The sequence below is a fragment of the Lepisosteus oculatus genome, chromosome 2 (assembly GCF_040954835.1).
Source record: "Lepisosteus oculatus isolate fLepOcu1 chromosome 2, fLepOcu1.hap2, whole genome shotgun sequence".
Classification (NCBI taxonomy): domain Eukaryota; kingdom Metazoa; phylum Chordata; class Actinopteri; order Semionotiformes; family Lepisosteidae; genus Lepisosteus; species Lepisosteus oculatus.
In genome coordinates, this window is record NC_090697.1 from 44007218 (window position 1) to 44032316 (window position 25099).

General features: G+C 36.4%; 1 protein-coding gene and 1 long non-coding RNA gene across 2 annotated transcripts in view; one reads left to right on the forward strand and one right to left on the reverse strand.

Moving 5' to 3' along the window:
- enpp1 (ectonucleotide pyrophosphatase/phosphodiesterase 1) overlaps positions 1–19868 on the forward strand; it is a 52254-nt gene extending 32386 nt beyond the window's left edge. Inside the window, exons 8-24 of the mRNA XM_015351045.2 lie at positions 629–738; positions 1298–1363; positions 2184–2256; positions 3960–4068; positions 5319–5450; positions 5548–5579; positions 5690–5817; positions 7379–7448; positions 9602–9689; positions 10433–10617; positions 11068–11104; positions 11351–11505; positions 13234–13369; positions 14354–14428; positions 18620–18752; positions 18968–19124; positions 19474–19868. Of these exons, the coding sequence (XP_015206531.2) occupies positions 629–738; positions 1298–1363; positions 2184–2256; positions 3960–4068; positions 5319–5450; positions 5548–5579; positions 5690–5817; positions 7379–7448; positions 9602–9689; positions 10433–10617; positions 11068–11104; positions 11351–11505; positions 13234–13369; positions 14354–14428; positions 18620–18752; positions 18968–19124; positions 19474–19638 (1851 nt within the window). The 3' untranslated portion in view covers positions 19639–19868. The remainder of the gene's footprint in view (positions 1–628; positions 739–1297; positions 1364–2183; positions 2257–3959; positions 4069–5318; positions 5451–5547; positions 5580–5689; positions 5818–7378; positions 7449–9601; positions 9690–10432; positions 10618–11067; positions 11105–11350; positions 11506–13233; positions 13370–14353; positions 14429–18619; positions 18753–18967; positions 19125–19473) is intronic.
- A 3713-nt stretch (positions 19869–23581) lies between these two features.
- On the reverse strand, positions 23582–25096 carry LOC138225950 (uncharacterized). Its single transcript, XR_011184310.1, has 2 exons — positions 25022–25096; positions 23582–23887 (listed from the first exon to the last, which is right to left on the reverse strand). It is a non-coding gene; the product is annotated as an uncharacterized lncRNA (long non-coding RNA).
- Positions 25097–25099: the final 3 nt, after the last annotated feature.

The window sequence follows — 25099 nt, forward strand, 5'->3', positions numbered from 1 at the left end:
AATCAGGAAGGGGGCAAACACTTTTTCACACTACTGTACTTATACAGGATTTCATCCATTGAGTATTCTTCAGTGAAGAATGTATGAGGAACCCCACACCCCATCTTACGAAGGCTCACCAACCAAAACCTTGTGTTTCTTCTTTCTTCTTTCAGTATGGAATTAACTTTGTTCCAAGGCATAAGTTATGCCCTACTCACCAGACCTTTACTGTCACATGCCATTTCTGCTTATCCTATAGTACATCTAGAGCTCAGAGATCACTAAAGAGGCACTGCTTGCTCAACACGAGAGCAAGACATACTGTATGAATTGCATTGCAAATTGTTTTGTTTGCAAGAGTGGTGACACACATTTCACAGAACACACCCTTTTGATCAACCTTGCTAATCAGCACAACTTACTTGCCTGTGCCATGTCAGTTGAATAAAATGTGTCTGTGCCTGCTACAAATTGTTTTAACATTTTACTGTTAGCTTTACTGTGTCGCATTTAAAAGTAATAAGTTTCTTTTTATGTATACCTTTCTGCCAATAAAATGGCAGTAGGAATTTACATATGTTTTCCTTTCTTAATAGGACAATAAAAGTAAATTGTTAAAATCAGGGTCGATATATTATCTTTCCAGATCTGGCTGACTGCTATGTACAATAATTTGAAAGCTGGCACATATTTCTGGCCAGGATCAGATGTGGCAGTTAACGGGACCTTCCCAAACTTCTACAAGAATTATAGCAAGTATGTATTTATTTCTACAAAGAAACTAATATGCATGAATGAAATACAGTAAGGGCTTTGAGCTGTGATTACTTAAATTTGAGATTTTTCCATAACTGAATTCTCTCAGGTAATGGAAACGAAGCTAGGAGTGTCTCTGATAATGGTAAAAACAAAAATGTAGAAAGTGGAATAGAAAAGACTGCAGTTTGGGACAGACCAAAAATAGCAATTTGTAAAAGAAGAAAAATGTGTGAGAATGGCTTTCTGTTCATTTTGTAAATACTCCATCATTACTGAACTATGCATTTGCTGAGAAATATTCAGAGATTGGTTTGGAAAGCTACCAGAACACATCACTTGCATGAATAACATTAGATTTTTTTGGCTTCAAATCTGAGACTGTTTTACAAACACTGTGTGCATGTAGATTGTTTTGGCTCTGTTGGTCTTATGATAGAGTTCAAAGACTTAGTGATTACCTTAGGACAGGTTCTTACTGTAAGTAGCTGTTCTCTCTATGAGCTCTGATTATTCCTTAGGCTTATACATCATCTTCATTTTGTTTCTTTTTTACTAGGGGCGTCTCCTTTGAAGAAAGAGTTGCAACTGTGTTTAGATGGTTGGGCTTACCTGAGGAAGAGAGGTAATAATTACATTTCACTTGCACAATGTTTTTAGACTTATGGATATTTTGGGATTTCTCATTTTTTCTTTTAGAACATGTTCAAATGTCACCTGAGTAAAGTGGATTTACAGCCAGGGTCCTTAAAAGTACTGAAAATATTTGTATTCAAGCTGCAGTTTCTGAAGTCATCCATACCACAGCATCTGCAATGGTTTAAACCATAACAAATGGTTTAAATAATACCATTATTTTTCTCACATACAAAGAAATGGCAAAATAACTATTTTCCATGAAACACATCCACTAAAGGAAAGGACTTATTCATTTGATTTTGATGTACGTACATAATGCGTCAATTGTGAAATATTCAAGAGTTAATTATTGACAGCCGATGCTTTCATAAATTCTTTAGTATTTTTCTTTTTTGGCAATTTTTTCAGACCTTCTTCATGTGTGATATTCCACACACACATCTTAACGAGTAGACTCAACATGGAATTAACCTCCAACACACAGTGATGTAGCTCCCCATTCAAGACTTTTGGAATACATACATGTGTACATATAGGCATGTGTAAAGCCTTTAGTTCAATACAGATTTAACTTCTCATCTACTGAAATTATTTGTATGGAGGTGCCCATCAAAATCTAACATGCCAACTATAGGTGTGGCAAAGAGAAAATGTTTTCACCTAAATTTTGCATGTTAGATTTAATGAAAAAAGCAGAGACGATTATGTCAAAATGTTGTGAAAGCTTTACTGTAAATTGACTTTCTGATAGACAAAATGCTGGTTAATGCAATACTGCATACTGGTTTACTTTTCTTTGTTTTCAGACCTCAGTTTTACACACTATATGTAGACGAACCTGATTCTTCAGGGCATCGTTACGGACCAGATAGTAGCTGGGTGAGTGATATTTAGGGTGATCCTATCATACCATTTACAATTGGGACTGCAATAGGGTGGAATTTTAAAACTGCCCCAAAATGGAAATATTTGTATATGTAAATTCCACATGATGTCGTTTCTGAGAAGATTATCACTACCTAATGCCTATATTCATTAAATGCATAATACTGATCAGCTATTCACCGTTTCTGGGTGGTACAGTGGTTAGCATTACTACTTTGAAGCCCTTGGGCTCTGGGTTCAATTCCATACCTGGGGAGTTATCTGCATTGAGTTTGTATGTTCTCCTCATTTTTGAATGTGTGATTGCCTGGTGCTACAGTATAAAGAGATACCAGTAGGTAAATTGGGGTCTGTGTGTGCCCCGTTATGGACTGGCATCCTCTCCAGGGTATCTTGCCTTATGCCTGTTGCTTACTGGCATAGACTCTGGCTCCTCTGCAAAACTGTATTGCATAAAGCAGATAGAAATGGATAGATGTTCCCTATTCCTGCCATTCATCTGACCATGTGAAGAGTTGAATATGAATACCTATTCCTTCTAAAGCTTCATTCAGGTCAGCAATGAGCATAGTTCTGAATGTGTATATTATTTGCTTTTCTCATTTCCAGTTAGCAGCAGGAAAGAAGAGGATGGAATAGAGTATAGATTTAGCATGTAAATAATTTATTAAGAGATTCTTTTTCTTGTGGTATTTAGTATACATATTTATAACATTTAAAGGCAGGAATATTAAGAAATCACTTGAAGGTAACATTACAGTGCGCCTTCCTGTATTATCTGTCTATAAAGAATAAATCTACACGAATCCTTAAGGATTACATTTCAGTCATCTGCTTCAGAAAGACACAGGACATCTGTGAAGTGCTTATTAAAGAGCTATTCAGTATACAGTGTTCCAATAAAACTATTATAGAACTAAAGAACTTTTCCAATTGTGAATTGTGCCCTGCTTTGTTTTATTTTTATAATAAATTAAATATTTTATACCCTTTGAAAAAATGTAATCTTTTTTAATGTGAAGAAAGTAGAAATTGAATTAACATTGATCAATTAAATTTCTTATGACATGCTGGACCCTGACCATCTGCTCTGTATTAAATTAACAAGGCAAGCACAAAGCTCAGATGTCATGGTCATAATAACAGTAGCTACTTTCTGATGAACTAGCACCTGTCCGCACTAATACCACATGTGTGGCACTGTTTTGGGTTCAAGAATGGTTTGGGCTCTCTGGGTTAAAAAATAAAAGCTGTGTTTTTGTTTTGATTCATCCAAAAATTATCCCTTCTGATTCAGATTCTTAATTATAAAAGGTAATACTGTACATGAGACAAAATATATAGACAGTTTACTATTAGCTCAGAATCATTTGCCTTTTAAACAATTTTGTATAAATCTGTGCTTGACAGGAATGATTTACAGGGGAAACTATTTCATACTGTAGTTTTGAAAAATCTCTGAAACGTCTTGAAAAGGCTGAAAAAGTAATCTTGAATAATCTAGTCTTTGAAGGTCTCAGTTTGGAGTGTGATGTGGAAGTATAGTTCTGTGGTGAGTCAGTTAACTTAGAGATCAATGTGAGATTGTATTCAGAATTGGTAGTAAAGTACTTGATGGTTTGATAATGCCACTCTTGAAGTTGTTTTCCATTTCCAATATCCATTTTCCTCAATATCCTATTGTTCTTCATTTTCAGGTAAAACAAGCTTTGCTTAATGTAGACAAAGTGATGGAACTGCTAATGGATGGCCTAAAACAGAGAAACTTGCATAAATGCACTAACCTTGTTATTGTATCTGATCATGGTAAATACAGTACTTAATTTTGTCTAATTATTTACTGATGAGGTGGGAATTGCTCATTCATACTATCTCTGCTAACCAGAATATTAACAGTCAAGAAATATAATGCAAATAGAAAATAGGCCAAAGGGCTTTTTTTCAGTATTTCACTTGGAAAAGGAGAGTCTTCAGCGTAAAACACATAGTAGTGGGAGAAGCAGTTTCTGGGTTAGGTAAGGTATGAAATGAAATCACATGGGGTTCACTTCTGGAACTGTCACTCAGCACTGTATTTGGGTTTTTGAAAATAACTCAGAAACACAAATAGTTTGTGACCACAGTTATTAGTATACAGTAAAATTTAAAAAATTTGTAAAACTGAACAGATTTTTTCTCTTTTATTTAAATAAACAGAAACCCTTTGGTCTGTAACAGAATAATATTAGAATGACATGGCTGCCAACAGTCTTAACTACTAAACAAGATAAAGAGCCAACGTATCCTGTGGAACAGGGATTGTTACTTTTGTAATGTTTTCATATACTTATTTAAAGGGAGAGCTCTTACTCCCTGTTTGTGACAGTAGAGTTAAGGTCATGTAAAATATTCTACTAATTTACTGCTTTTTCACATATTCACTGTATATACAGTACTGGAAAAAAGATCAAATGTCTACCTCAATGAATTCCTACAACTCAGTATTTTTTCCCCCCACTGGGTTTCCATGATATTAAAATATTTGTATTGACTATCTCTGTACTGTTGCTAAAAAGCCACATTACATATCATTTAGGGCCATGCATTTAACTTCCACCTTCAGATAACAACAAAATAATAAAAAGGGTTCATTGTCAGAAAGAAGACAGGAAATACCATGTGTTCTATACACAGTATGTGTGTATTTTTAGTATATGTGCATTAAATGGTTTTGATTATAGGCATCAGGACTAAGACTAAAAGGAAATCGTAATTCTTATGGAGCAGAGTTTCCTTATTTATTTCTCATTGTGTGAACCACAACGGCATGACAGTTTGGTCAGAAGTCTTTAATTTAATCCAGAACGCATCCAGTAATTGCTGTGTACATTGTTTTATTCTAGTGAGAACTCCGGGTCATTTATTTTCTCTTTTTGCCATGCTTTCTGAGAGCATGCGAGCAATGACATCGCATCCAAAAACACAGTATTGTGAATAGTACTTGCACAGGTTTCTGGTTTATCATGCAAGTGATTTTATGGAAGAGGCTTGTAATTATCACTCTTCTATTAATACAGGAATGGAAGAAGCTAGCTGCAGCAGAGCTGAATATGTGTCAAATTACCTGGACAATGTAAATGACTTCACAGTAATTCAAGGGCCTGCAGCTCGTGTGAGACCAAAGAAACTTCCTGATAACTTTTTCACTTGTAAGTGCTGTAAAGAAACAAGTCTTCAAATCCCTGTTTCCAACATTCCATTATGAATGTTATGATGATTTTTTTTTCTTGTGCTTTATTTTGCTAGTTGACTATGAAGGACTTGTGAAAAACTTGTCGGTATGATGAATTTATTTTTCTTTGAGTTGATTATTATTTTTCATTGGGGTGAATCTTTTTTACTCTTTTGTTGTAGTGCCATGTTTTCTTATGTTTGGTTTCTATTGAAGTGCAGAGTTCCTGATCAGCGTCTAAAACCTTACCTGACGCATCACCTCCCAAAGCGCTTCCACTTCGCCAACAACGTGAGGATCGAAAAGGTCCATTTTTATATGAAGTCGCAGTGGCAGGCAGCCTTGTAAGTTTGCATCTTTCAGAATACAGAGTAACTATGAACATTATGCTGCAGTGCACATAGAAGTAAATGTAGAATATTAGAAGTTAGCATCCTGTTACCGTGCTAAACTGGGTTGATATACTGTACATAATGTAGATATACAGTATAGCTATTTTAAAGGTGGATTTATATAGATCTGATGCAAACTGTCAGTGGGTTCTGTACTCGAAGTATTTGTGGCATATTCTGTCTTTAGCATTGCCTTTTATGAATACTCTAATTCTTCACCTACATACAGTAAGCCTTCAAATTAGTGATCAATGACTGAATCAGAAAAGCATCCCGAACAAAATAAACTGTATTTTTACTTTTTGTAAATATGATTCTTCTATATAATGTGGCATTATAAATTATGGGTAATATAATGACATAATGACATTTCTCAGCCATTTATCTCCAGGTACAGAGAAGTGAAGAAATCTATTGACAGCACATTAGGTGAAGGAGCTCCCTGTGGTTGTTTTATCTGTACCTGATGTTAGATTGTGTCACACCAATTAGACAGTCAGAGCTCTGGTTCAGGAAGGGGTCAAATCTACCTTTTTTTTAACTTATAACAATCACATCATGTTTAAGCACGTTTCATTTTTGCATCCCTCCTCCTGCCACAATCTTTGTCCTTGCAGCAGCTACCTGGTTCCTCCCTCATCAAAAGAGGGGGTTCCAGCAGACCCATCTTAAGAGAGAGATAAGATCACTTTATTGGCCATATACAATTTCTTGCATTAGGAATTTGTCGTTTTGCATACCCCAGCTTGCTCTCTATGAGATACACAGACGGGGAGAAAGAAGTTTGGGGTCAGAGCACAGGGTCAGCCATTTATATGGTGCCCCTGTAGCAGCTAGGGTTAAGGCCCTAGCTCAGGGGCCCAACGGAGTAGGATTTCTCTGCCAGTCGCAGGATTTGAACCGGCAACCTTCCAGCCACAGGCGCATATCCTTAGACACAGTGCCACCACCCTGCCCTGCCCTGATGAACAGATTGTCATTCTCCCCAGCTAGATGAATTCTCTTTACAATCACACATATTCTGTGTCTTAATTAGGGTTAGACCAAACAACTGAAATAAGTGTTGTGATGGGGGATCTTCACTTGCTTCCAGTATTTTGAAGACCTTAAGAATTCTGTTACTTTAAAAGTAACTAAATATGAAGTGGTCTGAACTTTAGGACGCAGTTTTCTTGGAGTGACATTGAGAAGCCAGTGACACTCCAAGAAATCTGGGACTGTAGATTCTGGAGGACAGTTAGATGGCAATGATATCCCAAAGACATGGGAGCTGTAGTTGAGAACAAGGGTGAAGAAATGAATCAGACTGTTGACTGCAGAATGTTTTTGTGGGCTAAAGATTCATGCTTGAGAATGTAAGAAATAGTTGAGAGATAGTTGAGTCTCTCAAATAGTTGAGAGAACAAGAGTCCCTTTTTTATTTATTAGTATTTTGTCTGTAATAGTTCAGCATTTTCCTAGTGCAAAAAGTAATGTAATTGTTTAATCTAATGTGATTGTCTCTTTCTCACAGGGAGCCTGGAGGCCTCAAATATTGCACTGGAGGGTTCCACGGCTCAGACAACATGTTCAAAAATATGCAGGTAAGACATGAGACATGCAGCCTCTTCAGAAAACATAACATATTTTACCATATTTACATGCCATAAAAAAAAACATTTTAACTTTGAGACATCTATATATATATACACACATTTTACTTTGGTAATTTCCATGCATACATTTGATACTGTTAAAACTAAAACGTACTTTGTGTTCAACGTTTTTTACAATACCATAAGAATTGTGACACTAACTGTGCACGTCAGAGTTAAAAATCAGTATTTGGTTGAATATCCCTTTGAGGTAACAACTTATGTAGAGTCTGTGAACCATTCAGCTCACCAAACTCTTTTTTTAAATCATTTGAAATGCTTTACTTCAGTCACTTACTGTTTTTGCTTATTCTTGAGGTGTTTCAGTTGTTTTCTTCAGAATGTCAAATGCATGCTCAATTGGATATATTTCTGAAGATTGACTTAGCAACTGGAGATTGACTCAAGTAACTTTATTGCTAATTTTAATAGAATTAAATATCTTGCATTTTTTATGGGATTATTGATAATTTAAATATCCAAGAAACAGTATTCTGTATTGTTCTTCTAGGCAACACAGCAGTTTCCAAAACAGCTGAGGTTCAGTTTTTTGGTGTTTCCAAATTGTCAAATTGCAAATTGCTAGGATTTCCCCATTTTTTCCTCCTGATGAACTCCTTGGTTACATTGGCCATGTGTTTTGTGTCATACATGAGAAAGCACCACCCATCAAGTATGGACGCACTTTTTGTAAAATGTTTCTATAAACTTCAGAATTCATTATGCTGCTGCCATCATTAGTTTCATCGTCATAAAGATGAGTGAGGAAGTGCCAGAGGTGGCTCCGGTCACCTACTTTACAAATAAGGTTTGGCTCATTGGAACATCTGCAGTTCTTTACCTTGATCACATCCACCTTTCCATCACTTCTTATCTTGATGTCTGACCAAATTCTAATGTTTGTTCTGTTTTACATGCTGATGACATGTTAAAATCTTGTGGTATTAGTCTTTGTCTTTTTGGCATGACACGGTTTACCAGACAGTTCAGTATTATACCAATTAGATGAAAATTACATCTTGCTAAAATAATAATAATTTAATTATCAGCTGATTGAAAATAACTGATTTATTACCATAAGCCATACTAGGGAATTGATTAGGGTTTGCATTTGAGGGCAATCCTGAAAAACATTGGCACAGATGGTGATCTTTGACACACCAATATCTGTGTCATAGGGTGGTTATTTCCTGGAACATGCTAAAAACGTCCAGAGAATTACAATATATATATATTTTCAAGGCACTTGTGCAAGAGCACAAGAATGGTTCCAAAAAAGTACGAGACAATTTGTAGGTGAGTAGCTACGTAATTGATCCAAGGATCATCCAGCCTTTTCTTGAAAGAAACCAGGGGATCAGCTTCAACAACATACTGTAGCTGGGCAGCTTGTTCCATACTCCCACAATCCATTGCATGAAGAAGTACCTCCTGAAAGAAATGTCTCTTGGATTATCACTTATCATAGTTTTTCAAGCACACCTGTTGCTAGATGGCTGAGGTTGCAATACATATTTTGAAATAAGTATTTTGTAAGAATTTAACATGGAACAAAGCTTGATGGTGTGAGCTGCACTGAACAGTTTCAGTATATTTCAGCAACAAGCTTGCTGTGGGTTTTGTTTTGTATGAAAGTTGCTGTGTACTGTATATACTGTACCTCATCCTTATTATGCAGATATACAGTACATGAACAAAGATACAAACCTGTTTGAGCAAGCAAAGTCAAGGAAAAAAATGTGTTTTTTCCTATTTACAGTACACAAAAATAGGCTTAAAAACTTCTTCCATGGCTGAAAGAAGATCAGGAATTCCATACCAAATGTACTGAATTTAGCAGTAACCTTTGGAAAAAGTAATTGTAGAAAATGATCGTGGCATTAAGTGTGAGCTTTTTAAAATCCATTTCAAAAGCATTTACACATTTCCAGATGTCCTGGGTGTAATTCACTGAGTGCAGAAATTCTATCTGCTATTTGCACCTATAAGATCATCATATTTAGTTATGAGTGTTTCCTGGCTTTGCAGAGATTCCAGAGAGATCAAGAGAGAAACAATTAAACTACTATCTGCATTCATTTTCTTAAACTTCTTTTCTGTAGGGAATATTCATTGGCTATGGGCCAGGAATCAAATCAAACACCACTGTGGCTCCATTTGAAAATATTGAAGTTTATAACCTTCTTTGTGGTAAGCCAAACATTTGTTCATAAGTTTTTCATGCTTCTTCAAGAAGTCATTTCACTTCTTGGGGATTTCACCTCTGAAAAACTGATTTCAGAAAACATACACATGATCTGCAATCATATGAAGTAGAAGTAGCTTAAAGGGAAGACTTTAATCTAACACTGCCTGTATTCATAAGCAGTCATTATTGCTAGGTTCCTCCTTAGCTCATCCTTAAAACTAAGAATATAGTCTTAAGATCAAGGATCAGTACCATTGAAAAACATTGCAAAGTACCTAATGAACCATGTAAAATATATTTTTTACACACTAAATAAAGACTGGTTGAAGACTAAAGGCTAATAAATTGATGAAAAAGGGTTAACTATGAATGAGAACCATTTGAATTAAAGTATCACTGACATTAATATGTATGTTGACCTATGTTCCACTCACACTTTCTAAGTCACAGCAGCATGGAGTACAATTTTATTAGTTTGAAGTACATCATTTTGTGCTTTGTCCATAGCACAGCTAAATATTTTCTTTTCCATTTAGTCACCACAGCAATTACGAGAGGTTAAAATGTTGTTATTAATAACATATTAAATCTAATTTGAATGAAAGAGTATGACCCTCAAGATTCTGAAACATTTTTATAGTATATGTATGCTATCTTTTTATTTAAAAAAAAAAATTGTGCTTAAGTGCACTTTGATGTAATTCAGACATTCCACAAACATTGTGGAACTCCTCTGTAATTTCAGACTTGTTAAATATCTCACCTGCCCCAAACAATGGAACTCATGGGAGCCTGAACCATATTTTGCGAAGGCCCTTTTATACTCCCACCTACCCAGATGAGCAGTCCCATCCTTCAACGTGTTCCAAGACACGACCGACTTTACTCAATGACCTGGGATGTTCCTGCAGTTCTCTCACTGAAAATGAGGTGTGGTATTCCTTTATCCATAACCGTTTCATCAAAATCATGAAGGGGAATAACTATCTTGCCCAGCAACTGACACAAGGCAGGGCACACCCCAGACAAGACGCCACTCCTTCACAGGGCACACACAGATAAAAACACATACATTCTCACAAGGGCCAATTTTCCCAGAAGCTGATTAACCTAGTTTATGTTTGGACTGTGGAGTACCCAGAGTGAACTCCATACAGATAGCACCCCCAGAAACTGAATGAGTCCCAACAATGCTAACCACGGTGCCACCATTCTGTCTGAGGTGTGGTATCATAACAAAAAAGTCTAAACTTTTAATTCTTTCATTAAGGACTAACCTTGCCTTAATGATGTAAAAGTAAAGTCACACATTATTGTGTGTTATCGTGACCACATAATGGTTTTGAATGAAAATTAACAATCATTATTTATTAATTGTAGGCAGATGGTCTCAACCAACAGCTTCTCCAAACCACAGGTAAGACAACCAAAATATCTATGTCTATAAACAAATTTGAACTGAGGTTCTTTTTTCAGTCTTATCGATTACAACATGGCTATGTATTATAGGCAAACTATGGGGTTAAACCTTCAAGTAAAATTGCAACAGGGCTTTGAAGAGGCAGTTAACAAGGACAATTTAGGTCAGAGAGAGAGCTCTCTTTTGGAGAAAAGCTTGCAGTCTGTTAATTGATGTAACCTCTTGTTAAACATTCTTTCCAAGCTTCAAAAACAGCAGACCTCCATTTACCATATGGAACTCCACATCTGCTGCAGAAAAACGCCACATATTGTATTTTGCATCAATTAGACTATGTCAATGGATACAGCAAGGATTTGTTCATGCCCCTGTGGATAGCATACACCATTCAAGCTTCAGTAAGTGCATTTGTATTTCTATTGTGTCTTCTCTTTGCTATTAACAATGATGATGATTTGCCCATTTGTACAGTAGACTAGTTAATTGATTCTGGAATAAAATCTAGCTTGTTCTTCAATATACCGGGGAATCATCTTTGACGGTGTGACTGAGTAGCTTACTCCAGACAACTGCAAGACCTTGCATAGAATCACCCTTCCACACAGTTTCTACTTGTGTGTTTCGATTCTTGTTTTACTGTTGGTTCCAAAGTCATCCGCGTTAAAGTTTCTAATGTCTTTGAAGATTCTTAAGGCTTAAATCAGAACCTCTTGTAGTTTGTTAAAAAAGACTAGCGCAAGAGGCCTCAGGGGCCTGTGAATCATCCCATTGGAACTGTGGCAATTAATTCTCCATGGCAGGAAGCTGGTCTTTTTGGTGTGGCAGTGTTCTTCTTTGTCTGGGGTCTGTGTGGCTCTGCTGCACTTACTGTACAACCTAGGTTATAGGGACTTATATCTATCGGGTCTTGAAGATTTCTGTGGAGAAGAAAAGTTAGAGGACAGGAATCTAACTAAGCATTCTGCTTTTTAACTGATGACACTTTCATTTTCTTATGTTTTGATTGCACTTGGTTAAAGACTAAATAGAAAAAAATAAATTTGCTCTGCAAAAACTCAATGTACTGAGAACATTATTCCTACTGTATATAGAATTGAAGGGGAAGATATTTCTGTCCTTAAAGAAAAAGCTGTTTTTCAATTTTACAATCACAATAAAATAAATTCTGACTCACTGTCTTCACAAGCTGCCACAGTTCCCCCATAAACCAGGGACTAATTTTGACACAAGTAGTTCCTTTATTATATAATTGATGGAAACAGCACCAATGTGGGAGGGAAGGCTGTGGATTGACTAGTCATGCTGTAAACAAAACTGAAGAGGGCTACACACCTCTAAGCTGAATTCATAAAGATTATTTTTAAGGTATACATAGTTATTTGCCTGGGCAGCACAGGGGTACAGCTGTTAGCATTGCTGCCTCACAGCTCTGGGGCCCTGCGTTCAATTCCTGAGGTGCTGTTTGTGTGGAGTTTGTATGGTCTCCTTCGGTTTACATGGGTTTCCTTTGGGTGCTTTGGTTTCCTCCCACAGTCCAAAGACATATAGTACTGGTAGGTTAATTGACTGGTGTGAGTGTGTATATTGTAAGTTTGTGTCTGTGTTTGTGCCCTGAGATGGACTAGCGTCCCACCCAGGGTATATCCTGCCTTACGCTCATAGCTTTCCAGGATAGACTCTGGCTCTCCTGCAATCCTATGTTGGATAAGGCAGTTAGAAAATCTATTGATGGATAGTTATTACACAGTACGTCTATATGACCTTATCCATTTAGATATATTGGAGGGAAATAGTAAGAAAAAGGGAGCCACAGGCCTTCTCTGTTGTAATTCTGAACAATAAAAACAGACTAAGAACATGAGAAGGCTATCCAACTAATTGTATTTCTCTACAATAACCAATAAACCGATTGTATTTGGTTTATTATTGAGAGACTTACATTACAAGCATTTTTCCATGTGAAAGAATAGCTATTTGTATTTCATGCAACATTCACTATGGTCTTCCATCAGAGAAATTTGATTATGTAATATCCAGTGAGCACAATGCTTGCCACAGTAGCAAACAATAGGGTTTTGTGGTAACAATCCATTTCATATCTATACTGCGTTTCTTTTCAAAAACAGCAAAGCATCAGTCCCTTGAATCCGAAAACAGGAGAATGTTTACGAGCTGACATTCGAATCCCAGACAGCCAAAGTCAAAAGTGCTCCAGCTACGGCACTGACCAGAATTTTACCTTTGGTTTCTTACACCCTCCAAGTAAGTGCACTAGGTTAATTAAATCAGAACAGGATTACAGAGTGTTGCTGCCATTAAAATAAGGCACTGGTTCTATCTGCTTTCAGAAATTTAACAATATTTTTTTTCTTTTTTACCTTTCAGTCAGGGAACAGGGAAATAATTCTAAATACAAGCTTCAGGATTTTAAAAATAACCAAATACTTTTGAAATACCCTGAGAGGCATTACAAACACAATTCATGCATATAGGAAAAACATCTTTTGTTTGTATTTTTGATGCTGCAGTTTTTCCACTGGAATCTATATCTGACATCGTTCTGCCCCCATTCTTTTCAAAATGGCACTCATATACCTTACTGTTTTGCTTTCTTGCTGGAATGTGCTTTTGTAATTAAGAAGTACAGTACAGTGATTTTATAGACATTCATTGGTGCTATCTAATGTATTTGAAAACTTAAACAATGGAAGAAACATGATGCACAGAGTAAAAGTTGTGAACACATTACATCCATGAGGTAGTCACCAGGTGTTGACCAAGCAAGAAAAATGAATTTGGTGTTAATAAAGATTCTACTGCCTGCATTAAATTAAAACTGCAATGCAACCACCTCTGTACATTTCAAGGCCTTCATTTATGGTTATTTTTCATAGAGAAGATGTGAAAAACCTCTGATTATCACAAACATGCCCTTGAATATAGGATTTATCATTTTCAAGGCAGCAGGTTGGAATTATTGAATATGAACTTGCAGTATGTGAAGGGGATCTTGCCCATAAATAAGATCTGGACATGTTTCATACAGTATGTCATGAAAATAATACAATCTAAAGGCAAAGACTTACTTATTAAGTTTTTAGTTTAGTTGATTTAAGTCCCTTACCATGTATGTGTAGATGTTTTTAATAATATTTGTAAAAAAGAATGTTGCCTTTCTTTTTTTGCTTTTAAATCCAAGTAACATTTGGACATCTAAGTATTGTATGTTTGTGTTTCCTTCTGTAGATTTTGGAACCCAAGACAGAGAGCCAGACTCATTACTAACCAGCAATATTGCACCAATGTATAATGCATTCAAAGGTAAATATTTTTCATATCAGGGGAGTCTGGCCAATTTTCTTGTTACTATCACCACTCTTAAGAATTTACTGTGTGGTGTGCACTTTGTATTTGATTCCATACATGTTTGTTGTGCTTTTGGCTGTGTTGATATAATTGGTTTCTCCCTATCTTTTGTGCTTTAATTTAGCTAAAAAAGGTCCTGAACAGACTTTCCAAAGCCATTTGTCTTGAAATGTGTTCAAAAGTTAAGAAACATACAGCATAATACCAGTAAAGTAGTTGGCACATTCTCCTGTTTTCAATGTAATATGCCTTAATTCACACTTTCACACAAAAATTTAAAGAAAGCGAATGTTATATGATTGTGTCTGGGAGGTTTGTCACAACCTGTGTAAAAGTCTTTGACATTTTTTAAGCTAAAACTGATGTTTAAATATTTTTATTTTTCTAACTTATTTTTAGAACTACATAACCGAGATATAAATTTCAGTAGGGCAGCTCAACCATCCATCCATTTTCTAATCACTTCCAGTTCAAGACTGCCAGTCCATCACATGATAAACACACACACCAATTTTTCCAAGAAGCAAGTTAACCTGGTAGTATCTGTTGGACTGTGGGTGCAAGCCTGAGTACGCAAAGGCAACCCACAAACCCAACTGAGAACATGCATCATGTGTACACATAGAAACACAGGAATTGAACCCAGGGCCCCAGAGCTGCAAAGTTGCAATGCTAACCACTGCAAAGGAACAAGTAATAGGTTTATTATAGTGGTAATAAACCACTTCAGGTGTGCTAACCACTGTACTACTATGCCATCCTACAGGAGCTCATACTTTATGTTCCTAGTGGCATTGATTTGATGCAATAATACAAAAATATGTTTTTAGAATTTGTATAAACATTTATAATTTTCTAATTGGTGATAAAATTAGTATTAATTATAGCACTTAAAATTCGTGTTGCATGACTTTATGTAAATGAACTCGTATCAATTATCTATTAGATGTAAGAATCTTAGCTTTTAGTTGTAAAATGTTTTTTGTGTTCCTTTTTATAGTTACTTAGGGAGTCACATTACAGTGCTCCCTATGTGTAGGCACAGTGAATAGCTTAGAGACAAATTAACCACTAGAGGCACAGAGATGAAGAGAGACAAAGGTCACCCTAACAGTACTCTGACCTTCAGTGAATCCCTATCCTGTGTGATGATGCCTTCTTTTATAGACCTTTACAGGGAGGCTGTACAGAGTGAGGTATGCTTTTTGAAAGGATGTCAAACTTCCCACTGTGCAAGAAAATACCTTTATTTCCACAAAGAAGCATCATGCTTCATTGACATTCATTAGCCCCTTATAATCTGCCCAGCCCAAGAGTTTTTTCCTCCTACCCAGGCCCGTCTGTATGTCTGCTACAGTATAAACACAGAAGGTCCGTACCATAGCAGAGTGTATACACTTTGATAAGAAGTGTATAACTACAGTATAAGTTATAATTTGTTCATTCAGAATGATTTTCATGCAAAGCACATCGATTATAACAACTGATACACTGAACAGGATCATTAAAATATATATGTGTGGAATAAAAATTTGGAAAAAATAATAATCGTTAGTAGTTTTGTGTGAAAATAAGCTTAATTGAATTAGAGGTTTATTGGCTAACTATCTAAAGACTGATGTTGTACTAAAAAAGTTAAATGAACATTATGAGAACTAATAGACTTTGCGTGTGTGTACTTTGGTTATTTGACATCACTTGATACATGTTCACAACACCTAATTGATAGTTTGTCCTTGATTTTATTCCAAAATGAAGAAAACATTAACTAAAGCAATCTGTGCAGCCTCAGAGAGTTTTAGTAAAACATTTAGAATTGTATCCCACTGTTTTATTCAGTTAATCAGTAAATGCAGATTTGGTATTTGCCTAAAGGTAATGTTTCTAAAGTTCAGATAAATTGAGAGACTTAAAATTTAACTCGGCAGTACATTGTCCCTCAGAAGGTATTAATTTAGTTTACAATCCAGCGCTGTGTAGTGAAGAGTTATAGCTAATTAAAATAAAAAGAAAAAAACAGATACAGATATGCAAAAGTAGAAAGTGTTTTTTTTATATTTGCATCTCATTTACAGTATATCATATGTATTAGACTTATATGAATCCTGTCTAAAAATATCATCCTATTATTAATTTAATAATACCATTAACACTAACAGAAAAATAAATCATTCAGCCATTTTTACAGTTATCTAAATTAGACAGTTGCATGTATTTTACAAAGTCATTCAATAATATACTCGTATATAATGTAGTATACTGTTACTCCATGGAGTTTAATTTTACACTTTCTGTTTCCATTCTCTGATATGATAGAGTGATGTGTCCACCTGTTTGTAATTTGCATGTTCTCCCTATGTCTGTACAGGTTTTCTAAAGAAGCTCTGGTTTCCTCTCACCTTCTGAAGAAATGTTTAGTATCTGAAGGATGAGAGTGACTTGTATCATATCAAGGGTGTTGTTCCACCCTGTTCTGTACTGGGTTAGGCTTCAGCTTGCCATCATTCAGTAGACTGGTTGAAGATTAATGAATAGATGGATGTTATATTCTGTGGAATGATGGTGTCATTTGGCTACTCCAGTTTCCTCCCACAAGCCACAGACATGTTGTTAAATGGCTCCTGGGAAAATAGACCCTGGTGTGAGTGTGTGTGTTTGTCTTTATGTCTCCTGCAATGAACCTGCATTCCACCCAGCCCGTGCCAGGATAAGCTCTAGCTCCCCTGCGACCATGAATTGGAAGAAGCGGTTAGAAAATAGATAGACGATGGTGCCCTCTGATGGTTGAAATTGCCCCAAACACTTAAGATCATCCCATTGATTAAATAAAAATTAACAGACCCAACTATATCATAAAGAAGTGAATTCATTATGAACATTTTAATACAATAATCTCCTTTATCACAGCATATTTGTAAGTGAATATGAAATTCCAACCATCCATCCATTTTCTAAGTGCTTCTTCGAATTCTGAAATGCAGGGAAGATGGAGCTTGTCCCGGCAAGCAATGAGGCCAGGCAGGGTACACCCCGGACAGGAAGCGAATCCATCACAGGGCACACACAGACACAAACATGCACACACTCACACCAGGGCCAGCTTTCCCAGAACCCAACTCACTTATCAGTATGTCTTTGGACTGTGGGAAGAAACTGGAGCTTCCAGAGGAAGAACAAAGAGGGATACAAACTCTACACAGATAATACCCCAGGTATGCTAGGCAACAATTCTAACCACTGCACCACCGTGCTACCTAATATATAAAGTAAATATACACAAATGAAAGGTAGCATTGTTGCTACTGTGTAACTAAGTAAAGCCAAGTACTTCACACACACTCATAAATAACATTAAGGAAACTCAAACATCACAATTTTATGTTATTGAGAGCAGACAAATTACTGAACTGTAAATAAATAAAAAGCAGGGTTAGCATTACTGCCTCACAGCACTGGGGTCCTGGGTTCAATTCCAAACCTGGGATGCTAACTGCGTGAAGTACATATGTTCTCCTTGCATTTGCATGGGTATTCTCCCACAGTCCAAAGATATACATACTGTAGCTTAAATGATTTCTGAAAACATTGGACCTGATGCGATTGTGTGCATATCTGTGTTTGTGTGTGCCCTACGATGGACTGGCATCCTGTCCAGGGTGTATCCTGCCTTGAACCTGTTGTATGCTGGGACAGGCTCCAGTTCCTTCATTGCCTTGTACTGGATAAAGTAGTCAGAAAATGAAAGGATGTAAATAAAGAATGTTGAGAAAAGACTGTTTCAGAGCTTGTACTACCCCTCGTTTATTTAAACTACAGTATAAGAGCACGACTTAGTAACCATTCTTTCTGCTCTCCTAGAGCAGTTTCTAGGCTTGAGCCAGACTGTAGTGAATGGAAGGAAGAACTGGACACATTCAGAACTACCATACCAAATCTTGTTTATCTTGCTTATCTTCTCCTTACCTTATTTTTTCATAAAAAATGTTGTTTTTTAAAGATGCAATATGAATACAGTATTACTGCTTCTCCTGTAAATTGAAAATTCAAAAGTAGTCGTGGAATAATGAGCAATAACTGTTTTTCAGCATTTGACCTATAGATATTTTAAAAGTAATTATGTTTCATTGGTACTGTTTCCATTCACAGATGTGTGGGTCTACATTCACGATGTTCTGCTGGTGAAATATTCCCAGCAAAAAAGTGGCCTTAATATCGTCAGTGGACCTGTGTTTGATTATGACTATGATGGACACTTTGATACGAAAAAAACAATCAAGCAGTAAGTAATCTGATTTCTACATCTTTACAAGGCGTTATTTTTGGCACCAATAAATACCATGACAACATTACATAATGACCTTGTTAAAGACATCAATAAGTTAATTGAGTTAATTGATGGGTAGACTTCTGAAAATTAAGTTACTTTAAGAACCTACTGATTGAAAACAGCAATTTTGTCATGTTTTATGAGACTTTTATTTTTTATTTTTAAAGGTATGTCACAGGAATGGAAATCCCCATTCCCACTCACTATTATCTAATTCTGACCAGCTGTAAGAACTCCAGCTTTTCCCCAACTGACTGTCATGGCCAGTTGAATGTTACGTCCTTTGTACTTCCTCACAGGCCTGACAACAGTGAGAGTTGCCCTGTAAGTCTAAGTGTTTACTTATTTAAAAAGAGATAATGAGTCTTAAAAAGATAATGAAATAGCTATAGGAGCCAAACAATTGGTTCTAAATTAAAAAGCAGTTAAGAGTAAAAAGGTGAAGCTGTGACATGTTCTGTAACTGTAACTGTTCTGTCAAAGGTTATAAGCTTTTTATTTTCAATACCTAATTCTTTTCTATTCAGTCAATTTCCCTAGACTTTATCTAGAAGCATTTACATCTTGCCAAAACCCTGATCTCAATGTTGATATGTTGTGTAGTGCGCTGTACACTCGTCACTATCTACTGCATTTTCTTTCAAGTAATTTTTCCAATTTATCTAATTTTTAGTCTGGGAGCAGCCTGCTGTGGGTTGAGGAGTGGATGAAGTTCCATGTAGCTCGAGTGCGAGATATTGAACTACTGACTGGACTGAGCTTTTACCACAACCAGGGGCCAGTGGAAAAAACTTTACAGCTAAAAACCTTTTTACAGACATTTCAGAGTCAAGATTAACATCTAGTGAAGGAGAATATTTTGTATTTTTCTCCTGCATAGTGGAATAAAGTTCAGTGCTTTTTTGGTAAAATTTGAAATTTGTTTTTTGCCACCTGAACAGTTTTTAGCTTCTACTTGCCCATCAGGCAAAAGGCAATGTGTTTCATGCTCTTATTTTTTTTATGCAACAAGGTAAATATGGGATAGAATTTGATGGGTAATGAGAAAATAAACTTAATTTTTTTTAATGGTGTCTGGAAATATTTTGTTTTATTAAATGTCTTTTGTCTTGGAGCATACACATCTGTATTCACAGAGATAGCTTAATGTATATAAACCTTTCCATATGATGTTATTATTATTATTATTATTATTATTATTATTATTATTATTATTATTATTATTATAATAAACTTTATTTTATATAGCACCTTTAAAGGTGGCCTCTCAGAGCGCTTTACAGAATGAGAACAACAATAAAGCAGAATAAAGAGATAATACACAATTACAATATAGAGAGGAGACTGTTGATGGTGGTACTAGGAAAAGCAGAGGGGTGAAGAATGGAACCAGTTAAGTAAAGGCTCTTCTAAAGAAGAAGGTTTTTAGTCTGGATTTGAAGGAGTTTAGAGAAGATGATATCCTCTGATATCCTTGGGCAGAGAGTTCCAGAGCTTGGGGGCATAACAGGAGAAGGCCCTGTCACCCATACAATGTAGACAGGCTTGGGGGACAGTAAGGAGACCAGAATTAGAAGAGCGAAGGTTGCGAGGTGCCAAGCCATGCAGAGCCTTATAGGTGAGCTTGAGGATTTTAAAGTCTACATGGAATTTGACAGGAAGCCAGTGCAAGGACTCCGGGATAGGAGTAATGTGATCACTTGCACTAGACCTGGTCAGGATCCTGGCTGCTGAATTTTGGACATACTGCAGTTTGTTCAAAGTAGATTTAGATACCCCAGCAAGTAGAGCATTGCAGAAGTCAATTTGAGAGAACACAAATGTGTTGATCAGCTTTTCAGCCACAGTTAGTGATAGCATAGGGTGTAGTCTAGCGATATTTCTGAGGTGAAAATGTTTTGACAATATGCTGCACATGTGGGTCGAATGTTAAGCCAGAATCGAATACCACCCCAAGGTTTTTCAATTTAGACTGAAGCTCTAGTGCAGAAACATATGCAGATAGGGTTACAGGATTGGCTTTACAAAGTTGATGGGGGGTGCCTAAAGCATGACTTCAGTCTTGTCACAATAAAGATGAAGGAAATTTAGTCATCCAAGTTTTTATGTCAGAGATGCAATTAGATAGAATAGAGACAGCCGCATCAGTGTCAGGCTTGGTATGGATGTATATTTGAGTATCATCAGCATAGAAATGATAGCTGAGGCCATGTGATCTTATAAGCTGACCAAGTGGAAACATGTAAATGCTGAAGAGCAAGGGGCCCAGTATTGAGCCCTGAGGAACACCAGACTTAACAAGACCAATTTCAGACCTATACCCATTAAGAGAGACAAAGTGAAAGCGATCGGTTAAAGATATAAAATATCTTTACTTGTCAGGATCCCTAAATTATTTAATAATAACCTAGATGTTCTCCAATACATTGTACTCTGTAATGATTTGTAACTGTTAACATGTGTTATTTTGGAGACTACAATTACTAACAGGTGCACTATAGGGTGTGACCACTTATACAGTGGTTAAACAAATAAAGAAAACATGTATTTTCTGCTCAGTCCAGTACTGTGGACAATTTATTTTTTTATAGAGCATTTACATCTTTCTGTATAATTAGATACAGTATGTCTGCAGATGTCAAGGGACCACATTCTGTGTTGCATTTGGCAACCTCAGGAGGAGCAAATGCATTTTACTTTCTGGCACTACTGAGGGGAGATTAGTGACCATTCCTCCAGTCAGAATTGCTCTACGTCCTTCAGACCCTTTGGGCAATTCAATTATTTATGTCAAATATGATTTCCTCTGTGCTATGACATTATGGTTACAGTTTAACTTTTTTTAGATTTTTTAAGCAAGACTCATTATCCAATATGTAACTTGTTCTGTTATATGTGCATGTTATCACTGAAGTTACAATTAAATCTGGAGGATACTGTTTATCAGTGGGCCAGCTCTCAATGGGATTCCCCACATGACATTTTACAATACCTCCATGCACCTTTGTAATTGGGTAGGCCTTGGTCAGCTAGGGATACATTGCCACAGGACAGAGCTTATAGTGCTGTCAATGAGAACTGCAACGGTCCTCCAAGTTTTTCACTGATGTCATGAGCTTTGTTACAAAGAAGAATTACCCTTCCACTGCGTCTTTTAAAGAAGACGATCCTGCTGACCCAGGTACGAAGTTCAAAGTGGTACTATAGGATGAGATGATGCTGCAGGCACGAAGGTCAGAGTGTCTAAATTTATTGATTAAGAGATTGCAGGTTTTTAAAATGGAATTTCATACAGCTCCTTGGATTCCTTAGTCCTTCACATACTTAATCTGATGATTTATTGTGTGTGTGACAGGTCTCAGTAGTGCCAATAATCCCCAGAATGCTGAAGAGCAAATTCCCTGCAGCAGAAGACTGAGGCCTTAGTAGCCTTAACAGGTTGGCACAGAGTAAGATTATGTGATTTACAGGTACTAAAGCACCTAGTTCTTTAATTGGACTTCTCTAAAGTTCATCTTGCTTTATTATAGACTGCATTGTGATCTGTAAAATTTCTTTTTCTTTGATTGTGAGTATATTGTAATATCTTTATGTGACTGAAAAGTGTCTTTTAAATAAAGTCTGTGACACTTGGAAGAGTTAACACTTCTAGCTTCCAAACAGAGAGGATGTTTGTTGATATCTGGGGGTCCCTTGAGCAGAAACAATTGTAAAGTTTCTCAGTATACAGTACCTAGGTAAGTTGTGGGTTAATGATTGCAGGAGAGAAACAGACAATATAAGATCACATTAAGAGCGCAGAGAAAAGGAGGAAGAGACCAGAAGCAGGAAACAAAGAAGAGAGAGGAGTCCCAAGGAGTTAGGACTCGAAGCTTGCGCCAGGCGAGAGCCCCTACTTCATGATCATCCAAATCAAACCTAACTGGAGCTACTGTAAGTATTTGAACCTTGTTAAAGAGAGCATGCTATTCTGTTTTTTAGGGAACTTGGGTCTCCTGAGTAAAAGATACAGTACTTAAGTCAGAAATGTCTTTCCTGATTAGGGTGCATTTTACACATAGGGATACAGGCTCCCATTTATTTTGTAGCATCTGGGGTGCAGAGAGAGAGATTTAACTGCAGGTCGCTTTGTATTTAGTTAGTAGGCAGCTCATCTATTATGTGACCTCTGTAGGCATTAAGAGTTTAATGCTTAGTAGCAGTCTGGGGTTTTCTGGGTGACCAGAATGTTGACCTCTGAAATGCCTGTTTGTAAATACTGTACATAGAGTAACTTGTGTGCTGTATGTGTTGTGGTATGTAGTGTAATTTGTGTTTTGTCATTGTAATAAATATTTGTTTAACCAAGTGTGCCTGGATTATTATTCAACAAAGCTGTGCCAGAGAACAAAGAATTCACATGCCTCTACTTATATCAGCCGCTCGGGTATATTTCTAGAAATTACTTACAAGTTGGGGGTTATATAATTATTTCACTTATTGATTAAATTGTTCAGTCAAATCCTAATTTTCACCATTTGCATAACCCCCCATTTTTAGAAATGTAGAAAGAATAAAGAAAATGTGTGATAAAAGGAGAATGAGCGTGGTGAAGGGGACAAAATTATTTCCTCAATCATACACTAGAGGGAAGCAATGCATTTTTCTGCCTTGGATTAGATTACTCAGTTTTTGGAGCTGTTTCATGTTGAGGTGGGAGCAAAGTCTAAACTTTCTAACATAAATAACATTATTTTGTCTTGGGAAACTGCAATCCACTATGTGAAATAAGATTTCTATCAGAGACTCAAAGGTTTTATTTAATTTTGTTCTGGATACATCGTTGGTTGGCATGGCGGCACAGCAGTTGGCATTGCTACTTCACAGCACCAGAGGCCTGTATTCAATTCCAGACCTGGAGTGCCATCTGTGTGGAGTTTGCATGTTCTTCCCAGGTTTGAGTGGGTTTCCTCCCGGTGATCCAGTTTCCTCCCATAGTCTGAAAACATTCTAGCAGGTTAATTGGCTTCTTGGAAAATTGGCCCTGGTGTGAGTGTGCACGTGGCTGTAGGTGTACCCTGTCTCCATACCCATTGCTTGCCGAGAACCTGAATTGGAAGAAGCAGACAGAAAAATGACAGATGGATACATGCACTTTATTCCATAAAAGAAGCTGCAGTGGCAATCTCAGAGTGTACCACACCTTTTCATCTGCTTACTGACAGAAGCAGATTTCATGGTGTCTTTGTCCATTTTCATGTTTGGTTTATTATTTCTATGACATAACAAAGACATTATTGTATCCCATGGCAGATGTTACAACATTCCATAATTCTTAAAAGTAAAATAATGTTGTAACAAACATTACTATTAATGTTACTACAAAAAAGAGTAAATGAAAATAAATAGCAATTACATTCAATGTAAAACACAATCAGATATACATATTATTTAATCTGTAAATGCCCTGATCATCTAGTTAACCGTTTACTAGTAAGAGCTTCCTTTAACATTTAGTAAAAATAAAAATGAATACAGCTGAATAATAACATTCAATGGCACTCATTTTACCTTATTCCATATGTTAAAAAAGATAATACCTTGAGCGGTAATGGTGGAACGTTGAAGGTAATTGAAAATTTCAGTAATGTTGATAAGTGGAAGTCAAACAATACAATAATTATCACGTTTGTTAAAACAAAAACTTTACAGAATCTGAAAACATATCTAACCACTTAGATGGGTTAAAAACAAATATAGTGATGGCCCAATGTAACCATAATGTCAAGGTCTCATTACAGGGAGAAAACATTAGGTTCTGACCTCAGTGTCATCAATTTCATATCATAAGATGTGTGTTTTAATATATGGAAAAATTATGTATTGGTCAATGTTAACCATTTCCAAAAAATACTCCATAGTCCCAGGGTTGTTTTAGGAAGGTCAAAAAGATGTTAGGTTGGATTGTCAGGAAGAAATCAGCTGAACCTCAGAAACACTGTAAATGCAACACGTGCCGACATCAATTTAGTTTTGATTCTGAATAGCAGGAAGTGTTATTATTGTTTTACTTAAAGTTTAACACAAACTCTCAACTGTGCTGGTTAAATGAAAGAGATGTCCCAAAATTCGTATTAAAAGAGACATTTTATACCTTTGTCTTTTGGTCTGAGAAAGAGGTTTTGCATGACCTCTTAATTCTTTTCAGCAAAATAAGAAAAAATAAAATGAAAGAGACTAACCACATTAGAGAGCAGGGCCTAAAGCACAGAGACCAGTAGCTGTTCACCTCAATGCTGTCAAGTACTATGGTGCACCAA